Source organism: Giraffa tippelskirchi, chromosome 10 (assembly GCF_054371585.1).
Source record: "Giraffa tippelskirchi isolate mGirTip1 chromosome 10, T2T-mGirTip1v1.2.pri, whole genome shotgun sequence".
Classification (NCBI taxonomy): Eukaryota; Metazoa; Chordata; class Mammalia; order Artiodactyla; family Giraffidae; genus Giraffa; species Giraffa tippelskirchi.
In genome coordinates, this window is record NC_137284.1 from 96876993 (window position 1) to 96895243 (window position 18251).

The 18251-nt window shown below is 36.2% G+C and overlaps 1 protein-coding gene and 1 pseudogene across 3 annotated transcripts in view; both read right to left on the bottom strand.

The window, feature by feature from the left end:
• The window catches only part of CFTR (CF transmembrane conductance regulator), a 385597-nt gene that overhangs the window by 163309 nt on the left and 204037 nt on the right, over positions 1 to 18251 (bottom strand). For both annotated transcript variants that reach the window (XM_081537842.1, XM_081537841.1), the window contains 2 exons: positions 16590 to 16698; positions 1963 to 2178 (listed from right to left, as the gene is read on the bottom strand). In XM_081537842.1, the coding sequence (XP_081393968.1) occupies positions 1963 to 2178; positions 16590 to 16698 (325 nt within the window). The remainder of the gene's footprint in view (positions 1 to 1962; positions 2179 to 16589; positions 16699 to 18251) is intronic.
• Positions 17350 to 18034, bottom strand: LOC145524842 (malignant T-cell-amplified sequence 1 pseudogene; annotated as a pseudogene). Its single transcript, XR_014067877.1, has one exon. The product of XR_014067877.1 is annotated as a malignant T-cell-amplified sequence 1 pseudogene (transcript).

Consider the following 18251-nt stretch of genomic DNA (forward strand, 5'->3'; position numbering starts at 1 on the left):
CCAGGTGGCACAGTGGTAAAGAATCTGCCTGCCAGTGAAGGAGATATGATATGTGGGTTTGATCCCTGGGTTGGGAAGATCCCCTAGAGTAGAAAATGGCAACCCACTTCAGTATTCTTGCCTGGAAAATTCCATGGACAGTGGAGCCTGGCAGGTCCATGGGGTCATAAAGAGTTGAACACGACTTCAAGGGTTGTGATTTATCCACTTTAGAAATTTTGAAGCAGTTCTTGCACATCATAAAGAGTTGGACACGACTTCAAGGATTGTGACTTATCCACTTTAGAAATTTTGAAGCAGTTCTTGCACAATGTTCTATACTTTTTAGGCCTTTAGTTTATCAAAATATTTTATTCATAAAATAGGGATAATAGTTTCTACCATATAGAGTTTTGAGGAGGATCAAATGAAATGATATAACTAAATCACTTAGAAGTTTGTCATGAATATCAGTTACCAATATAATAATCACTTTTATAAATATTTTTAAACTGGATTCAACTTTCTTTGATATGCATCTTGTCTAAATTCTATCTTCTAAATGATACCTAATAATTTATTCACTTATATAAAATTTCTGGATCAAGATAAGATTTTTATTGATTTATCACCCATGCTTTCCTGGTACTTGTGAACTGATGAGATTGCAGCTGGGGTGATTTGGTTAAACTGTGGACTCGGTTTTTTACTTGTGCCTCCATAAAAGGTCTTTTTGAACACTAATGTATAACTATCAAGGTTTTACAACACCACTGACCTTGCATGTATATTATGGAAATGTTAACAGGTTATCTGTAGAGAGAATTTCAGGTCCACAGCTCTTATAAGCCAAATATATAAAGTTTTTATATTGGGGGAAGAAGAAAGAGAAGAAGGGTAAATAAAATAACCAAATGATTCAACTCAACAACTATAAAAAAAAAGAAATCTTTAATCTTGGTAAATCAAAGAGTCACACATAAATCAAGCTGGTGAAAGCACATGTCATTGTGTCACTAAGATGACCTTAAATTGTATTTGTAAGGTAAGAAAACACTGTGATGCATGGCATGCAGGATCTCAGTTCCTCAACCAGGGGTCAAACCTGGGCCCCGTGCAGTGGCAGTGCAGAGTCTTAACCACTGGATCACCAGAGAAGGCCTGGTAAGGGAGTCTTAATTTGAATTCACCCAAACCATGGTTTAGCAACTTGGGCTTTTAACTTGACAATGCATACAGAAAAGTAGAAAAGGTTCTTATGGTTGCCATGTATATGTTATTCCAAAATTTTTAATTTCCAAGACTTAGGATGACAAAAATCTAACTCAAAATAAGGCAGTGGATACTATCATTGTGTCATAACTAGTTAAAAATAATGCTAAGTCATGTCCAACTCTTGCGATCCCATGAACTGTAGCCTGACAGGCTCCTCTGTCCATGGGATTCTCCAGGCAAGAATACTGGAGTGGGTTGCCATTCCCTTCTTCATGGGAACTTCCCAACCCAGGAATTGAACCCATGTCTCCTGCATTGCAGGTAGACGCTTACCAGACTGAGCTATGCAGGAAGCCCCCATAACTAGTTAAGGTAGAAATATCAATTGCTTGGTTGATCAATAACAATTACACATTATATTGTTGTTATTGCACATAAAGACAAATGGCATCTTACCATAAGACGATATTTTGTCAATGACTTTTATGCACACAGCAAGAATTTCAACAGAGAGCCATGGATTCCAAAAATTGATGATATGGAAAAAACAAAAATGAAGTCTAAAATACAGGCAGTTTACAGAAGTACTCAATAATTGTTAGTCGAAGTGAAGTATCAAGGAAAAATTAGAAATATTCATTATTCCTGTCATTTATTTCACAGCCCTACAAAACTGATTTTAGCATTTATCCCTTACTTGTACTAGTGTAGCATTTAAAACATGATGCCACTAACAAGTAGCATAAAGACTGTGCAAGGAAGTATTACCTTCTTATAAATCAAACTAAACATAGCTATTCTCATCTGCATTCCAATGTGATGGAGACCAAAAATGGCTGGGTGCAGGAGCAGTGTCCTCACGATAAAGAGAAGGCATAAGCCTATGCCCAAGTAAATGGCAATGGAGCGTTCCACCTTGTTATCTGGGTCATAGGAAGCTATGATTCTTCCCAGTAAGAGAGGTTGGACTGCTTTGGTGACTTCCTGCAGAAGATGGAAAACACAGAAATGAAATTTTATTTTTCTTTCATAAAATGCCCTCACAATTTCAACACAAGAAGTTTCATCTTTACAGGAGGATTTAAAATGGGCTTACACAGAGAGCCATGCCATACATGAAACTCTTGATGTCCTTTGGAATATTTTATACTATGAAATAAGACTTTAGGTTTTAGCAAAAGTCATTTGGAAACATTTATGTATGAGGTGTTTTCTTTTTTTTTTTTACTAAAAGTATACAGTGGCCATAAAGTAAAGGTGCAGTTTCTGAAGTAGTGTGTCAATTGGTAACATCTACATTGCGCTTAACAATTCACAAAATATTTTTCATTTGATTTTTATGACAACTTCAGGAGTCAGAGTAGGCATTATTAGTTTCACAGTGCAGATGAAAAAACTGAAGCCAAGGAGACCAAGCGATTGATGTGATTTCAAAAGAGAACTCTCAAAAGCACTTTGAGTGATAGAATGAACACCAGAATGAACAGCTTCTTGAGACAACCACATAAAGGGGAGCCGGCAACAGGAAGGAGGAGCAAAAAGGCACTGGTGCTATTTGCAGTCCAATGCTGTCTCCTTCCCAGTCTGGGATAGGTGGTGACTTTTAGGAAGAAGTGTGTCAAAAAATTGCAGCCTCAGGCCAGTTTTCAACAATTCATCAAGGGCTCAAAGGTCTATGAGTTAACAAGGGAAGACCAAAGTTGTGTTTTCCAAATCTACTTCATCTGATCCTCAACTGACCACTGAATCAAACTGTTCATCAAATCATTACCACTTTGCCTGAATATGTAAGAATAGATTTGAACACATGGATTTGAATCCAGAAGGTCTAAGTCTTAACCATCTTGCTAAATTGCCTTCAAAAGATAAAGACATAATCCCTGTTTTATGGTGGTCTAGTGAAATGGGGATCTGAGGCTAAACCTTGCCTGGAAATAATGTTATGCTAATTGAGTCCATTTCAAATATATAGTTTCAACCAGACAGCCCCTCCCCCCATTTTGCTCAGTATTACTCTCCCTCAGCCCATAATTTGCTCCACCCACTCCCGTTTTCTACAATGTCTTTTCTAAACCTTGGTGCCCAACCCCACCAGCCCTCTGATTCTCAATAGGTGAAGTGCTTTTCTATAACCACATCACCCCCACAAGCTATAAGCCACAGTGCCATCATTGATTGACTACTGGCTTTGTGTAGCTACTCATTCAATACTTGGTATTCAATACCTCATTTCAAATTAACTATGTAGACCAAGGTTCTGAATGTAAGAAAAGGTTCAAATCTTTTTAAAAATTTCCAAACTAATCACAAACATGGACTACTAGAGTTCTCTCGTCTCACATAGCCACATTTTAATATAAGTTTGAATTGTAGCAAACAGACAGGTACTAAAAAAAATAAACAAACAAACATGCCAACAACCTACCCAGATAAACCAGGTAAATAGTTGGCCATATCTCCTGAAGAGTCTATTTATCTTCCCAGGTGGCTCAGTGGTAAAGAAGCCACCTGCCAATGCAGGAGGCATAAGAGATGTCAAGAAGATCCTCTGGAGAAGGAAATGCAACCCACTCCAGTATTCTTGCCTGGGAAATCCCATGGACAGAGGAACCTGGTGGGCTGCAGTCCATGGGGTCGCAAAAGAGACATGACTTAGAGACTGAGCACACACGCACACAGAAGAGTACCTTTTTTCTAAAAGGTAAATAAGTGCAGCGATTACTGCTTGTTGGCATGTACCATTTTATGCATGCTTTGTACTTTTGTTACATGTATATTCATTTTTGCAATATATAGAATTGTTTTTGAGGCTGTAAATTTTATGCAAATGCTATCATATTGTGCTGCTTGCAACTTTCTTTTAACTTTTTAAACACAGTTGTGTTTCTGACATGTAGCCCCAATGCTACTTGTATATCTACCTCATTTATTCTAAGTCTGTTTACATGACATCCTGTGAATAAATCAGGATAACTGCCCCATTGCCCTATGCTGGGGAGGATGGGCTGTTCCCATTCCTAAACTATTAAATCTGTGCAAGTGCTGCCCTGGCTGTTTTTATTAAATTCTATAGATTCATACCAAACTTTCTCTAGAACAGATCATTTATTTCAAAATAATTCCTTAAACTATGAAAATGAACAGTCAACATGAACCTTAGATTTGAAACTACATGTATGAATATATCCACAATGCAAATATAATTTTCATAGTATGCTTATAGTGGCACTATTTCATCCTCAAGCTTAATTTTACATCAATATTTTACCCTAGAATTTTTCTATATTATGTCTATGTTCTTCATTGACAAATGTCAATGCCACATCTATACTGATTTATTTTTCCATTAATATTGGGTTTGCACTTGGTTAAAATGCTCTCTTGATTGCAGTCAAGAGGACTGAATTCATACGTGCCACCCATGTTGGATATACTGTGTGTGGCCATGAAACAGAGAATAAGTTGGGAGCATTACCAGACATACCAGATAAAATGTCATTCTTGTTCATTGTAAGACTTTAGCCAGAAGACTATGACATGTAACAACTTTCCATGAATCCAGCTGCTTATATGATAATTAGCATAATCACCTTCCTCCTTTTTCCAGGGATAATAGATACTATTTTTTATCAAATATAGAACCACTGATAAAAACCACAATGCATATTTCTAAGGAGTGACTCTTATCTATGGAATGCTAAAAAAGAACATTCTGAGGGAAAAGAAATATTTTTAGTAATTGAGCTATACACAGAATTTTTAGTTAGAAATATATGGGTTTACATAAGTTTTCTCCTACTGAGTAATCTGAACTAAAGTTCCTGCCACTGTATCACCATTATATTTTTTCCATAACCTGTCACAACAGAACTATTTGCAGAATTGGAATTCAGTTGCGACTTACAACAAAATAAATAAGACTGTGTTAATCTGATTTCGATACCTATTCTGCAGGTTGCATGACTGAATTAATTAGCTGTCACCTTGCCTCAAACAGAAAGAGAACATATTCATCCTTTGAACAACAATGGCTATTCCACAATGACACTGGTAGCATTACTCTGGGAGGGTACATGCTCACAGAAAAAAAGAAAAGAAAAACAGAAAATTTTTGGTAGAGAAACTTTTAATAATTGGACCATCTGCCAACAGCAAAACATAAACCTCACTGCAACACGGAACCATCAACATTCAAGGACAAAATCAGCACTCCAGACTCCTCCTCCTATAGTTTTCCATGCTCTGTTTTAAGCAGCATGTTCTCTAATATTTATAATGAAAGCACTTACAGACATCACCTGATTTTATTATTTGGAAGGGAAAACAATGGTAACTGATACCTAGGCTTAATCTATGTGTGCAGTCCTTTAAAAAACCATCCTGGTAATGACTGGGAGAAACACAGTCCTCTATTCTTAGTTTGTGAAAGCTGTATGAACCCTGTTGCCAGACTATTTTCATTACACAAGAAAAGCCCCAATTTGCCACCATATAAAATAGTGCAAGCCTACTGAGGCTTGAATGTAATGAGGTAGAATGCAAATTTATTTAAAATTTGATAAAGTATTTCATTTTTAATCAGACACAAATCAAGATGAAATTAAGAGTTCACTTAGATAACAGAAGAAGCCTGATACCAATCTTTAAGTCAGCATGACAAGGCAATAAACACTGAAGTGAGAGTCATGAAATCCAAGTTCTTATCCCAGTATGTTACCTACACTCTGTATCACCTTAGTCACTTCCCTTCTCTTGACAGTTTCCTCACAAGCTAACTGGTGAAGCAAGCTTATCTTAAAGATACCCTTCAGAGCTAATATCTCAGATTATATGATCTGAGTCCAGGGAATCCCACAGCCTCTGCTGTGGGATTCCCTGGACAATTGTCTGGCACATATCCTGACATCGCTATGTGTGTTTTCTACTCAGAGGGATGCAGGTCTGAATAGTGTGAGTTCAGAAGACCATCTGGGTAGAGTGTGTCAAGTTAGAGAATAGCGTACGAGACTACATTCCTGCTGAGAATATATTTAGATTAGCCTCCCAGGAAAAAATTAGGAAGCCTGAAAATACCTCCTGGGAAATACATCTGGTCTCTTCTCCCGGGATCCTCTAGACCTCAGCTTAAATGCACCGTAGTTGAGTCTGAATCCTTTAACCATTTTGTTCTATCTGCACACCTAGAACAGCATCACGTGTTTCTAGAGATACGAATGTCTGCTGGACAGTTAAACCAAGAAAGAAAGTTCAGGTGAAAACAGAAAACGTGGTTCATGCTTGCAATTACATTAAATTAAGTAATCCCAAGATTACTTTAAAAACTATAATTGCAAATCCAAAGCATAATTGTTTCTAATACAGGAGGAATCAGTTGAAAAACCTCTAAGGTTACATTGTTTTCTGTAGTGTGCAGTCAGTAAAATCATCATTATCATCTCAACTTGCTTTAAATATATTTTATGTATCTTAATCTCAGAAATATAGAAATAAGAAAACAGAAATTATATAAAATAAGAAAATAGATTCCTAGATACCAAGAGTAATAATTAAGCATCCCATTTCTAGTAACAATACAACAAATGATACATTGCAAATACCAATAATTAATATATACATATCTAAAATATATTCTAAAAAACATTACTAAGACATATTTTTAAAGTCTTAAATAAATGGAGAGACTATAAACTTTCTAAAAAGAAAAAACTAATATTACAAAGCTTACATTCTCTTTCAAGTTATTGTATAAGATTAATACAATCTTCAACAGAATTCCAAGTGGATATTTGAGCATGAACCATAAGAGCAGGGACTGTCAGCTTTTCCGAGAGTCCCAACATCATGCACAATACCTAGCACAGAATATCCATTCAGCAAATACTTGAATCAACAGATAAAATGATTCAAAATTTCATTTGGAAAAAAACAAGAGACTAACCAAAAACATTTGGGAAATAAGAATAATGTATGAGAAGATCTGCATTACTGGGTATTAAATTATATTATATAGCTCTAATAGTTTGCAAAATGATGAAGAAATAGATTGATTTGTCTGGAATGTTCAAGAACAGGTGTGAGTACGGACAGCAATTTTATATGTAATAAAATATGGCATTTTATTTCAGTGCAGAAAGTGCAATAAACAATGGAAAAACTCATACTCAGTTTTTAAAAATTAGGTTTCTATCTCAGACATGGGCTTCTCTGGTGGCTCAAACAATAAAGAATTTGCCTGCCATGATGGAGACCCAGGTTCAATTCCTGGGTCAGGAAGATGCCCTGGAGAAGAGAATGGCTATCACTCTAGCATTCTTGCCTGAAGGATTCCATGAACAGAGGAGCCTGGCGGGCTATAGTCCATGGGATCACAAAGAGTCAGAAACAACTGAGCGACTAGCACTTTCACCTTCATTTCATACATACATCCAAATAAATTCAAATGGATTCAACAGTTACACATAAAAGTTGAAAACTTAAAAAAAAAAAAAAAGAAATATGCACTTACTACTTTGAGTAGAGAAGATTTTTAAAATGTCAAACGCCAAAGACAGAAAACAAACCTACAACAAATAGTACGGGTATGGGCAGCAAATTTTTAAAAATTGAAACTTCTGATCATTAAAAAAATAAAAAATTAACAAAACTCACTAGAAACAAATAACAGGCTGAGGAAAAGAGCCTTTCAAAAAGCAATAAGAAAAAGACAAACACACCAAAATAAAAATAGGGAAAAAATACTAAAAGGCAATTTACACGCCTCAAAAACATGTATATGTAAATGCTTAATACATGTGCGTGCATGTTAAGTCATTACAGTCATGTCTGACTCTTTGAGACCCCATGGCCTGTAACCTGCCAGGCTCCTCTGTCCATAAAAACTGTTTAAACTCACTAGGAGACAAAAATAATTCAAATAAAAATGATAATACACTCTTTTAACAATTTGGAAACATTTTTAAAATTATAATACCTGTTGTTAGGACTGAATTTTTATACTTTAGTATAAGGAAAGTAAATTAATGTATCTTTTCTGGAAGGCAATTGGAAAATCTACTAAAATTTAGCTTTTAAAGAGATGTGCATTGAAAGATTATTTATAACAGTGAAAAATTAGAGGCAATCTAAATATTCAATGATGAGGAACTGATAAAATAAATTATGGTACAGCCACATGAGTCATTAAGCATTAAAATGATTAGGTAGAAAAGTATCTAATGATATGAAAAGGCATTCACAATGCATTAAGAGAAGTAAATTTATAATACATTATTTAAAGTAATGATTCACATCCCTTCGTTAGGTATATATATTCTCATGGGAAAAAGTTAGAAAGATAAGTGTCAAGTTTATCAATAATTACCTGATCACTTTCTTAATCATAAAAACACTCAAAAATAATAAATTTTAGATAGAAAGCTGTATATAACTTATGATAGTAAATAAATGATAAAAAGAAAACACACATACAAAAAATGGAAGTGTAAACACACAGGCAGCGATACACCCAGAATATACCATAAAATACGAACAGTACTGGCTTACATACCAAAGGAAAGGCTTAAGATTTGAGAGAGTAAACAAAAGTGTCAAATTTTTATTTATCTTGATACACGAGAGTCTGATGGAAATTTTTGACTTTATACTAATTTCTAAACAAAAATTTTACGTATCTGACATAGAAAATAAAACCTACCCATTGTCCCAGCTATGCAGTTTTCACAAAAATGTATGTACATCACACCGAGAACAGAATTCAAAAGTATCATCATAATATCTGTCTACCCTGAATCATGTTTTTTAGATTCAATGCCTAATTGAAAACGTTTCACTTCTGGTATTTTCCTTTGAGAGTTTATTGATTTAATAGCTATTACTAGCAATGTCTTTACTAGACATCTAAGCTATGTTCTTCATGTTTTATAAGAACATGTTCCTGGACTTGCTGATATAGCAGCAAGAGTAGGTTTAATTCAGAAAATGGAATACTAGAAGATATGTTAAAATATTAATTTTAATTTCTGAAGTAATAGTTAGATTATAGGTATTTTTCTATGCTGTAGAAATATGAAATTGGTACTCTAAGACTTGCTTCTAGAGTATAGAAAAATAAGTAAATGCAAATAATAGGAGTATTTGTGAAGGTCAGTATAGACTATATTTAATGATACAGTAATAGGTAACACTTATGAAGCACTTTCTTTGTACCAAGATCTACTATACATGCTTAACTTTAATTTTCACAATAATTCTATGAAATAAGAGCTATTATTATCTCCATTTACAATAAAAAAAAACACTGAGACAAACAGTTTAAATAACTTGTCCAGTGTTAGACAGCTAGCAAGTGGTTAAAACTAGGATTCAAACCAGTTTGGCAACAGAGCCTCAACTCTTATTGATAACCTTAAATCAAAATGAAAACTGTTATAACATGACCTGGTTTTCCCCAAGTTGATCATCAGTACAAACATTGTGATTTGTTCAACATCAAACTACCAAATCAAGTTATGGTAATATCACTGCAATTTAAAATGAATACCATTTTTCTAGGCTCCATATCATAGACACATAATTTAAAAGTTATAAGGAACCACAGAAACTGTACACCATCACCACATCACACTCATGAGTCACCACTGGATACTGGTTAACTAGAAGAAGTAAAGAGGCCCCAAGCTCACAGCAAGAATGAGGAAACTGGGCCACCAGTCCCAAAAGAGTCAGAAGCAACTTAGTAACTAAACAACAATAAATATGCAGTTTAAGCTGGAAGTATAATACATGATCACAGACCATCCCTAATTTATAGATCAACTTTATTCTAAAATTTCACATGTGAGAACAGATGCATTGTGCCTGAGACAATATCCTACGAGACATGGTGTTGGATTCCTAAATTTGCCTTTAAAAGCACATGTAATGCTAAATGCTCGTGCAGCAACTTTGTGTTCAATAGTACTGTAAAAGCCTAACCAACCCACATAATATTGTTTTTAACAGAAAGAGATTGGATCATCTCTCCATGCAATCTTGCGAGTCCCTCCTAGCTATACCTTTGCCCTCTCCATGCACACTGTCATCTACTCTCCGGCAGAGTCTTGAGAGAGAGTGCCAGAGTAAGACACAGAAAGTTAATAGTTAACATTGGGACTTTGAAATAAACCCTTAGCCACATTTAATCTCAGTGGGATTCCTGTCCCTTTCATTCAGGGACTCCTTGGCCATGGTAAGTCCACCTAGTTCTTTTCTCACAACTGTAACTTCTAACTAGCATTTCTCTTCTCCTATGACCCTGCAAGTCCCTGCTACTCAAAGTATAGTGCTAGGAAAAGAGCAACTTCACCTGGGAGCTTTTTTTTTTTTTTTAATTTTTATTGGCGTATAGTTGATTTATATTATCGTGTTACTTTCTTGTTAAGTGAATTGAAGTCACTCAGTCATGTCTGACTCTTTGCGACCCCATGGACTGTAGCATACCACGTGCCTCAGTCCATGGAATTTTCGAGGCAAGAGTACTAGAATGCATTGCCATTTCCTTCTCCAGGGGATCTTTCCGATCCAGGGATTGAACCTGGGTGTCCCGAATTTCAGGCAGATGGCTTTACTGTCTGAGCCATCAGAGAAGCCCTTTCTTTTAGAGATGCAGAATCTTAGGTTCAACTCAGAAACTTCTGAGTCAGAATCTATATTTTAGCCAGGTGGGAGGAGCTGCTGCCTGGTTTGTATATAAAAGTTTGAGAAATATTGCCCTTCTGTCATTAAGGGAGCTAATAATTATTTCTATGTTTAAAATTTTTTGATATCATCATTTAAAAAAACTCAACTAAAAAGTTCCAAAAGTACCACCACCCCCTCCCCATATCCTCACCTTAGATTCTAACGAAAGTCAGATGCATTCAGTGAAAATGTTCATGCCAGTCTACCTCGATCAGAATCACTGGGGGAATTTTATTCCAGAGTCCATCTCAGACCAAATAAACCACTTTATGTATGGTCAGACTGGTTACATTAAACTAAAAATTACCTGTTTCAAAGAAATCTAAACCATATAATTTTCCAAACCTTGTCACAGAACTGGATAGCACACTATGGGTTGTACAAGAAAGTGTACCCATGTTTTAGGAATTGAGGTTCTAGTAGAGGATGGAAATATTCAGGATACAGGGTGAGTGTAGGCAGTATAGCTTTGAAGACCCCAATGAAATTAGAGAGGAAGTTAGATGGAGGGGGATGGGAGAGGAAGCTGAAAAGAGTCCTCCATGACAAGCATCTAGATTTGCTGGTGGAGGTAGCTGACCTTTACCATCTGCCTACAATGCAGGAGACCTGGGTTTGATCCTCTGGAGAAGAAAATGGCAACCCACTCCAGTACTCTTGCCTGGAAAGTCCCATGGATGGAGGAGCAATGGTAGGCTACAGTCCATGGCGTCACAAAGAGTTGGACACGACTGAGCGACTTCACTTTCTTTTGCATTTTCACTTTCAGCTGACCTTAGGTAAAAGGGACATGCTAGTAAGGTTATGCTCAAAGTCTTCAAGCCAGGCTATAGCAGTATGGGAACCAAGAACTTCCAGATGTACAAGCTGGGTTAGAAAAGACAGAGCAACTAGAGATCAAATTGCAAACATTCACTGGATCAGAGAGAAAGCAAGGGAATTCCAGAAAAATATCTACTTCTGCTTTATTGACTACACTAAACCCTTACAAGGACAACAAACTCTGGAAAATTCTTAAAGAGACAGGAGTACTAGACCACCTTACCTGTATGCAGGTCAAGAAGCAACATACAAACTTGTCTGCAGGTCAAGAAGCAACTACTAGAACCAGACATGGAACAACAGACTGCTTTCAAACTGGGAAAGCAGTACATCAAGGCTGTATATTGTCATCTTGCTTATTTAATTTACATGCAGAGTACATCATGTGAAATGCCAGGCTGGATGAATCACAAGCTGCAGACAAGATTTTTGGGAGAAATATCAACCTCAGATATGCAGATAATATCACTCTAATGGCAGAAAGTGAAGAGGAACTAAAGAGCCTTGTGATGAGAGTGAAAGAGAAGAGTGAAAAAGCTGGCTTGAAACTCAACATTCAAAGACCTAAGATCATGGCAACTGGTCCCATCACTTCATGGCAAATAGAAGGGGAAAAAGTGGAAGCAGTGACAGACTTTAGTTTCTTTGGGCCCCAGATTTTGGGCCCCAAAATCACTGCAGATGGTGACTATAGCCCTGAAATTCAGACACTTGCTCCTTGGAAGGAAAGGCACAACAAACCTAGACAGCATATTAAAAAGCAGAGATATTACCTTGTTGATAAAGGTTTGTCTGGTCAAAGGTATGGTTTTTCCATATAGTAATTATGTATAGATGTGAGAGTTGAATCATAAAGAAGGTTTAGCACTAAAGAACTTATGCTTTCGTACTGTGGTGCTGGAGAAGACTTTTGAGAGTCCCTTGGACTGCAAGGAGATCAAACCTGTCAATTCTAAAAGAAATCAACCCGAATATTCATTGAAAGGACTGATGCTGAAGTTCCAATACTTTGGCCACCTGATGCAAAGAGCTGACTCAGTGGAAAAACCCTGATGCTTGGAAAGATTGAAGGCAAAAGGAGAAGAGGGTGGCAGAGGATGAGATGGTTAGATAGCATCACCAACTCAATGGACATTAGTTTGAGCAAACTCAGGGAGATAGTGAAGGACAGGGAAGCCTGGCATGCTGCAGTCCATGGGGTTGCAAAGAGTCAGACTTGACTTAGTGACTGAACAATAGCAACAATGAAAAGGGACATAAGTAAGTCAAAGTGCCTAAACCAGAGATGTGTTATATCATGTGTTAAATCATCTACTACTCACGTGCAGAATTTCCCCAGACACTCTCTCTTCATTAGCAGTATGCCTGCACTCAAACACCTACCCAATGTCTTTGTCAAAACAAAAGGGACAAAGATCTTCTTTTGCAAGACAGACTGTGGGATTTGAGAACTCTAGCAGCACAAGTCCCAAGACATCTTTATGCCCTTAAACTTCTAGGGCTTAAGAAATTTAAATAACAAAAGTAGTTTGACCCAAGTTTTACTGATGTGTATCTCAATTTGATGATGGAAATATGCCCAGAGCTGCCTCGAGCTGCTCAGTTAATGAAACAAAATATATTTAAGTGCACACTTGTGAATTTCTTATCATAATAAACGTATCATGATGATCATATTCTCTAGGTAATCTACTTACAGAACTCCTTTCCCTTCACTCCCTCTAACTGTCCTTAATTGACTCACATAGTTAATTTTTCAACAGTCAGTTTCTCTTCTATGCTCAGAGTCTTAAATGTTAAAGGCAATTTTGTATCTGGCTGCTGAGTCAAATGCAGACAAGAAAAACAAAAAAAAAAAAGTACATAGTCAATGAGGAGAGGCCATAGCTAATATGACTTAAAATTACATCATTATTGCAGAGAGACAAACTCTTTTGTGATGGTATTTCCTTTTTTTCTCAAACTTTCACAGTCAACAGCAAATTTTATAGTACTTTTTCCATCAGTCCTGAAACCAATCAAACCTTCTTTACACCACAATTATCCTGGTTTAGAGGGACTAAGAACACACAGGACATGTTGAAAGTATGTCCATCTTTTACCAAGAGTAGTGTTATAGAAGGTTCGAGAATCCCTGCTCGTTTAATGAAACAAAAATTACCAGAATGACACACACAGAGGAAAGAAGAAGTGTCCGGAAAGAATACAATAAATACCAAGGCATTTAGTATAAGTTGTTTAAAAGGAGAGAGGTCTTATTAGAATAGTGAAATTTTCTCTCCTTTTCTTCCTGTAACAGATAAAAAGAATGGAGTAGAGAGAGCAGATGCCCTGAGAAGCTACACTCATCTTAATGACCATCATATAAATTCTTAACAGTTTTCAACATTTTCACTGCTTAAAACTGCACAGTGAGGCCATGAAGCCTTTACTCTGTGACAAGGCTGAGAAACCCACAGCTTCACCACACCTGTGCCAATAAATATTCTCTCCCTGCCTTCCCACCATACACATGTCAATTGCTTTCCCCATCAGTACTTTTCCTCACCCATATTCTGCTGGTTATCAGTGGAAGTTGAGCTGACAGAAATCAACTTTGCCCTTTAAACATGCTGTCAATTCCAGACCAATGGCTTTGGGCCCGGCTTAGCTCAGGAGCATCAGTCACTCCTCACTCCCACCTCTGGGTAGTTAATTAATACACCTAGAAAGGCTTTAAGATTCCTTTTGCTGGGATATTTTTAGGCTTGAGACATTTAAAAATAAGCTAGTCTTTCTCCACATTCACTTCATTCTTCTATCACTTAATTTTTTCTATATCTTTGATCCTTAGCACTTCTGGCTCTTAGGTGGATTTCACACAATTCCTTTCCAAGTATAAGCGGGAAAAATTCCAGTTGGTTCCCCTGTCCTGCCACCAAAATCTGAATTTTCTTCAGATTTGTCCGTGAGGTGACCCTAGAAGAATCCTCAACCTTCAAACTTTTAACCTGTATCTCCTGAGAAGATGCAGAGATCAGCAGACCTAAGACTGATTACTACAGCCACCATTCTATTGAGTACTGACATACAATCTTATATAGTTACAGAGCAATTATAATCTGATCTAATGGAAGGGTCACAGGCTTTGGAACCAAAGAGACCTGGTTATCACCAAATGTGCCGCATGCATAACTTTGGAAAAGTTACTTAATTTCCTGCATCCCAATTTTCTTTTCTATATGTTAGAGACACTAATGACTGCTCCATAGCATTGCTAGGAGAATTAAACAAAATAATCTTTATAAAGGGCTTAATGCTAAACCTGGAATAGCTAAGGTACTCAATAAATATTAAACTATATTTGAACTGTGTATATCAGACCAAAAATAAATTTTATAAATATGTTTATGCATCATCTTAAATTTCATGTTTAGATGAGTGCTTTTGTTCTCATGAAACTTCTATCCTGGTAGAATCTAGAAGAACAAACTATCTCACAAGTCAGGCAGAGCATAAAAAGGACTTAATTCAGCCTTTCTCCCAGCTTCTACTCAGTTGCGTTTATGTTAATCAATGGAAGCAGCAAGTGATGAAGAACATGAAGAAAAATGAGTTTCACCACGGCCTTAGTTATGGCATAAAAATTGTCTGAAGTATTCACTTTGATCCAAGGATGACCATTATATGATACGGCCAGAGAGAACTGTACTTTTACTACTCTGATTCAAAGGCAGAGTTTGTAGTCAGCAAGGCGAACAGCACAACATATTTTTTTAAATAGATAAAACTGTTTCCCAAAGTCTGGGTGGTCTTATTAAGAAAAATCACCTCAAAAATATCTTAAAAGATAATTAATTCTTCAGCTACCTTATTCATATTTACAAATAAAATAGCATCACCCCCAAACTACTGCACATTTCCATAGAGACAGATAGATAAACAGATAATTTCAAAAGCCAGAAGAATTTCTTCCAGGAGGTCATCTAGAGCATTATAAAACATGTGATCATCCTTGTCAAAACAAATGTGGACACGTACTTATTTGGTATGTATTAAGCACACGTTCTTAAAGCAATGCAACTTTCTGGGCAGCTCTTGGGGAGCACCATTGCACTCCTCACTCCCAGAGGCACGAAGACCAATATAATTACAACACAAATCCATCCAGTTGGTACCTAACCTCCCAAAGTAAATATTGTACAGTTAAGTTTTCAACTTGCCATCACTTTTACAGGTTACAATCAAGGATACCAAATGTTGCGCTGGTGATGTAAAAAGTAATAGATTAGAGTCACATTTGACAGCAGCTGGGGAAGATCATAGACTGCACTTGAGCACAATAAAGCCGGGAGTCCTCACACATGGAGATCTCTTCACAATGAAGGTGACAGAGAAGACTGAGAAAACATACTGCAGGAGTACCTCACTGCCATATTTTTACTTTTTGCTATTTAAAGCAATTCAGCATGCAGATATGATTTCAAAATATTACAAACGCTCATGTATGAAATTAGCTGAATTTTACCTAATTCTCCTGATACTGTCTCCCGACCTTCTTCTGTAATACAGGAAAATAAAATCACCAGCAATCTCATATTTCAGTACCATAGAGTGATTTGCAATAACAGAAATGATTTTTTTTAATAAATTTATTCTGTTGAACCCATTTTAAAATATAATCCACCACCTGTGTTCCAGGATCTCTTAGTTTGAAAGCATTTTTTACTTGTCTCCACTAAAGTTTTAGTGGTTTCTTTGTATTTAGAGTTATATTAGTCCTTTTTCCTGTGTACCAGATTACTCTAGTCCTTTTACAATCTTAAAAATGAATGTAATTATTTTACTCACATTGAGTTTACAAATAAAAGCCTTACCCCTAAATATAATATGATTCCATAGAACATAAATCTCCAGAAAAAGCATCGCCGAAGGGCATTAATGAGTTTGGGATTTTTCTTTGAAGCCAGTTCTCTGTCCCATTCTCTGCAAAAGAATAAAAAGTGGGACCAGTAAGCTGTATGTGCAAATATTTGAATTCTCTATTTTCCTTAACATAGTTTCATTCACACAAGTACATCCACAGAGATTAACCCAAGTGACCAGAGAGACAAAAAACTCGTGGGGCGCTTCCAACACCATCTCAGGCAGATATTTGGCTGAATTCAATGCTCCACCATACACCAATTTTCAAGGAGTTGACTTCATGACAAGTCCACATTATATATGTTAAAGAAAGGTTCTGGGATTCTAAAAATCAATGAATGCGAGAGGTGGATAAATAAAATACAGCTCTTACGAATACATATTACTGTGCTTGGAATAAGGTGAAAAATAAATACTTAATTTTTTCCTTCATTTCTTGATCTTTATCTCTTTGGAACTGTAGTGGATTGTACAAAATTTAACTGTAAAACCAAACACAAGATTAAAAGTCGGTGGATTTTTCTGTGATTTAACATTAGAAAAACTTATTATTTGGACTTTGTTTTTAAATGTAGGAGTATGGAACAAATATCATCAAATGTCACTTTCAAATAAAAGTCTTTGGAAAATTGGGATAGAATCAAATTCTGTATTTTCTAGTAGAACAGAAATTTAAAAGTATGAAAAATGGTTGGTATTAAATAAATGTTGTTTTTTCTTTTTTTAGCATCTGTTGAATTTATTCAGCATAACCACAGAGGTATTGTCTTCATGCTGTCACACATAGACACAAACACAGATATAGCACAATATCCATTTTTAGCCCAAGTGCATTTCTTCTGAGGCTCATTTATATGTCTTCATATGCCACAGCCCATCATTTAAATAACGGATATTTTCAAAGCCAATTCCTTTGTTGACTTTCTCAATATTTTCTGCAGACATCTTCATGACTCCAACACACAGAGCATGCTGTTTTCCTTCTGCCATGATTGCAACAATCGTATCTACTGCAGCAGGGTAAAGTTTAGCTCCAGGAGAAGTTAAGCCTGGACACATGATATTTGCTCCACTGAGTACAAATTTGATGGCTCCTTTGTCAACCTGCTGATGTGGCAGGATAAAAGGATATTTGTACTTCACAAATAGGGTAGTGATAAAAAGGCCCTTCTCTTTGTCTAAAAAACAGTAACTCTGTATTTACTGTAAGGATTTCTATATGTTCATGGCATCGCACTATTTTGACAGGATCTTTCTTAGGCATGATTTGATTAAGCCATGGTTCAATACGTGGAAATTGTTCTATCAGTTGATTCTTAATACCCTTTATAACTGAGGTTTTCGACTGGATGCAGTTGGACACATTTTCTTTTTCATCAAATCTTCCTTTGCCCATGTTCCCCCTTTGCTTTTTGTGTCTACCAAATCTGCACAGTAAAGCCACTAGGTGCGTTCCAAAGAATTTTTGTCTTAGCTTCTTGAACATGATCCAAGGTGAAGGGTAAATGTTGTTTTTTCTTTAAATACTATACATCCATAAGCTGATTATATTTAAGGTTTTGCCATTACTTTCTGTTAATAAAAACCTTCTTCTTTCCAAGTGGATAAAATAT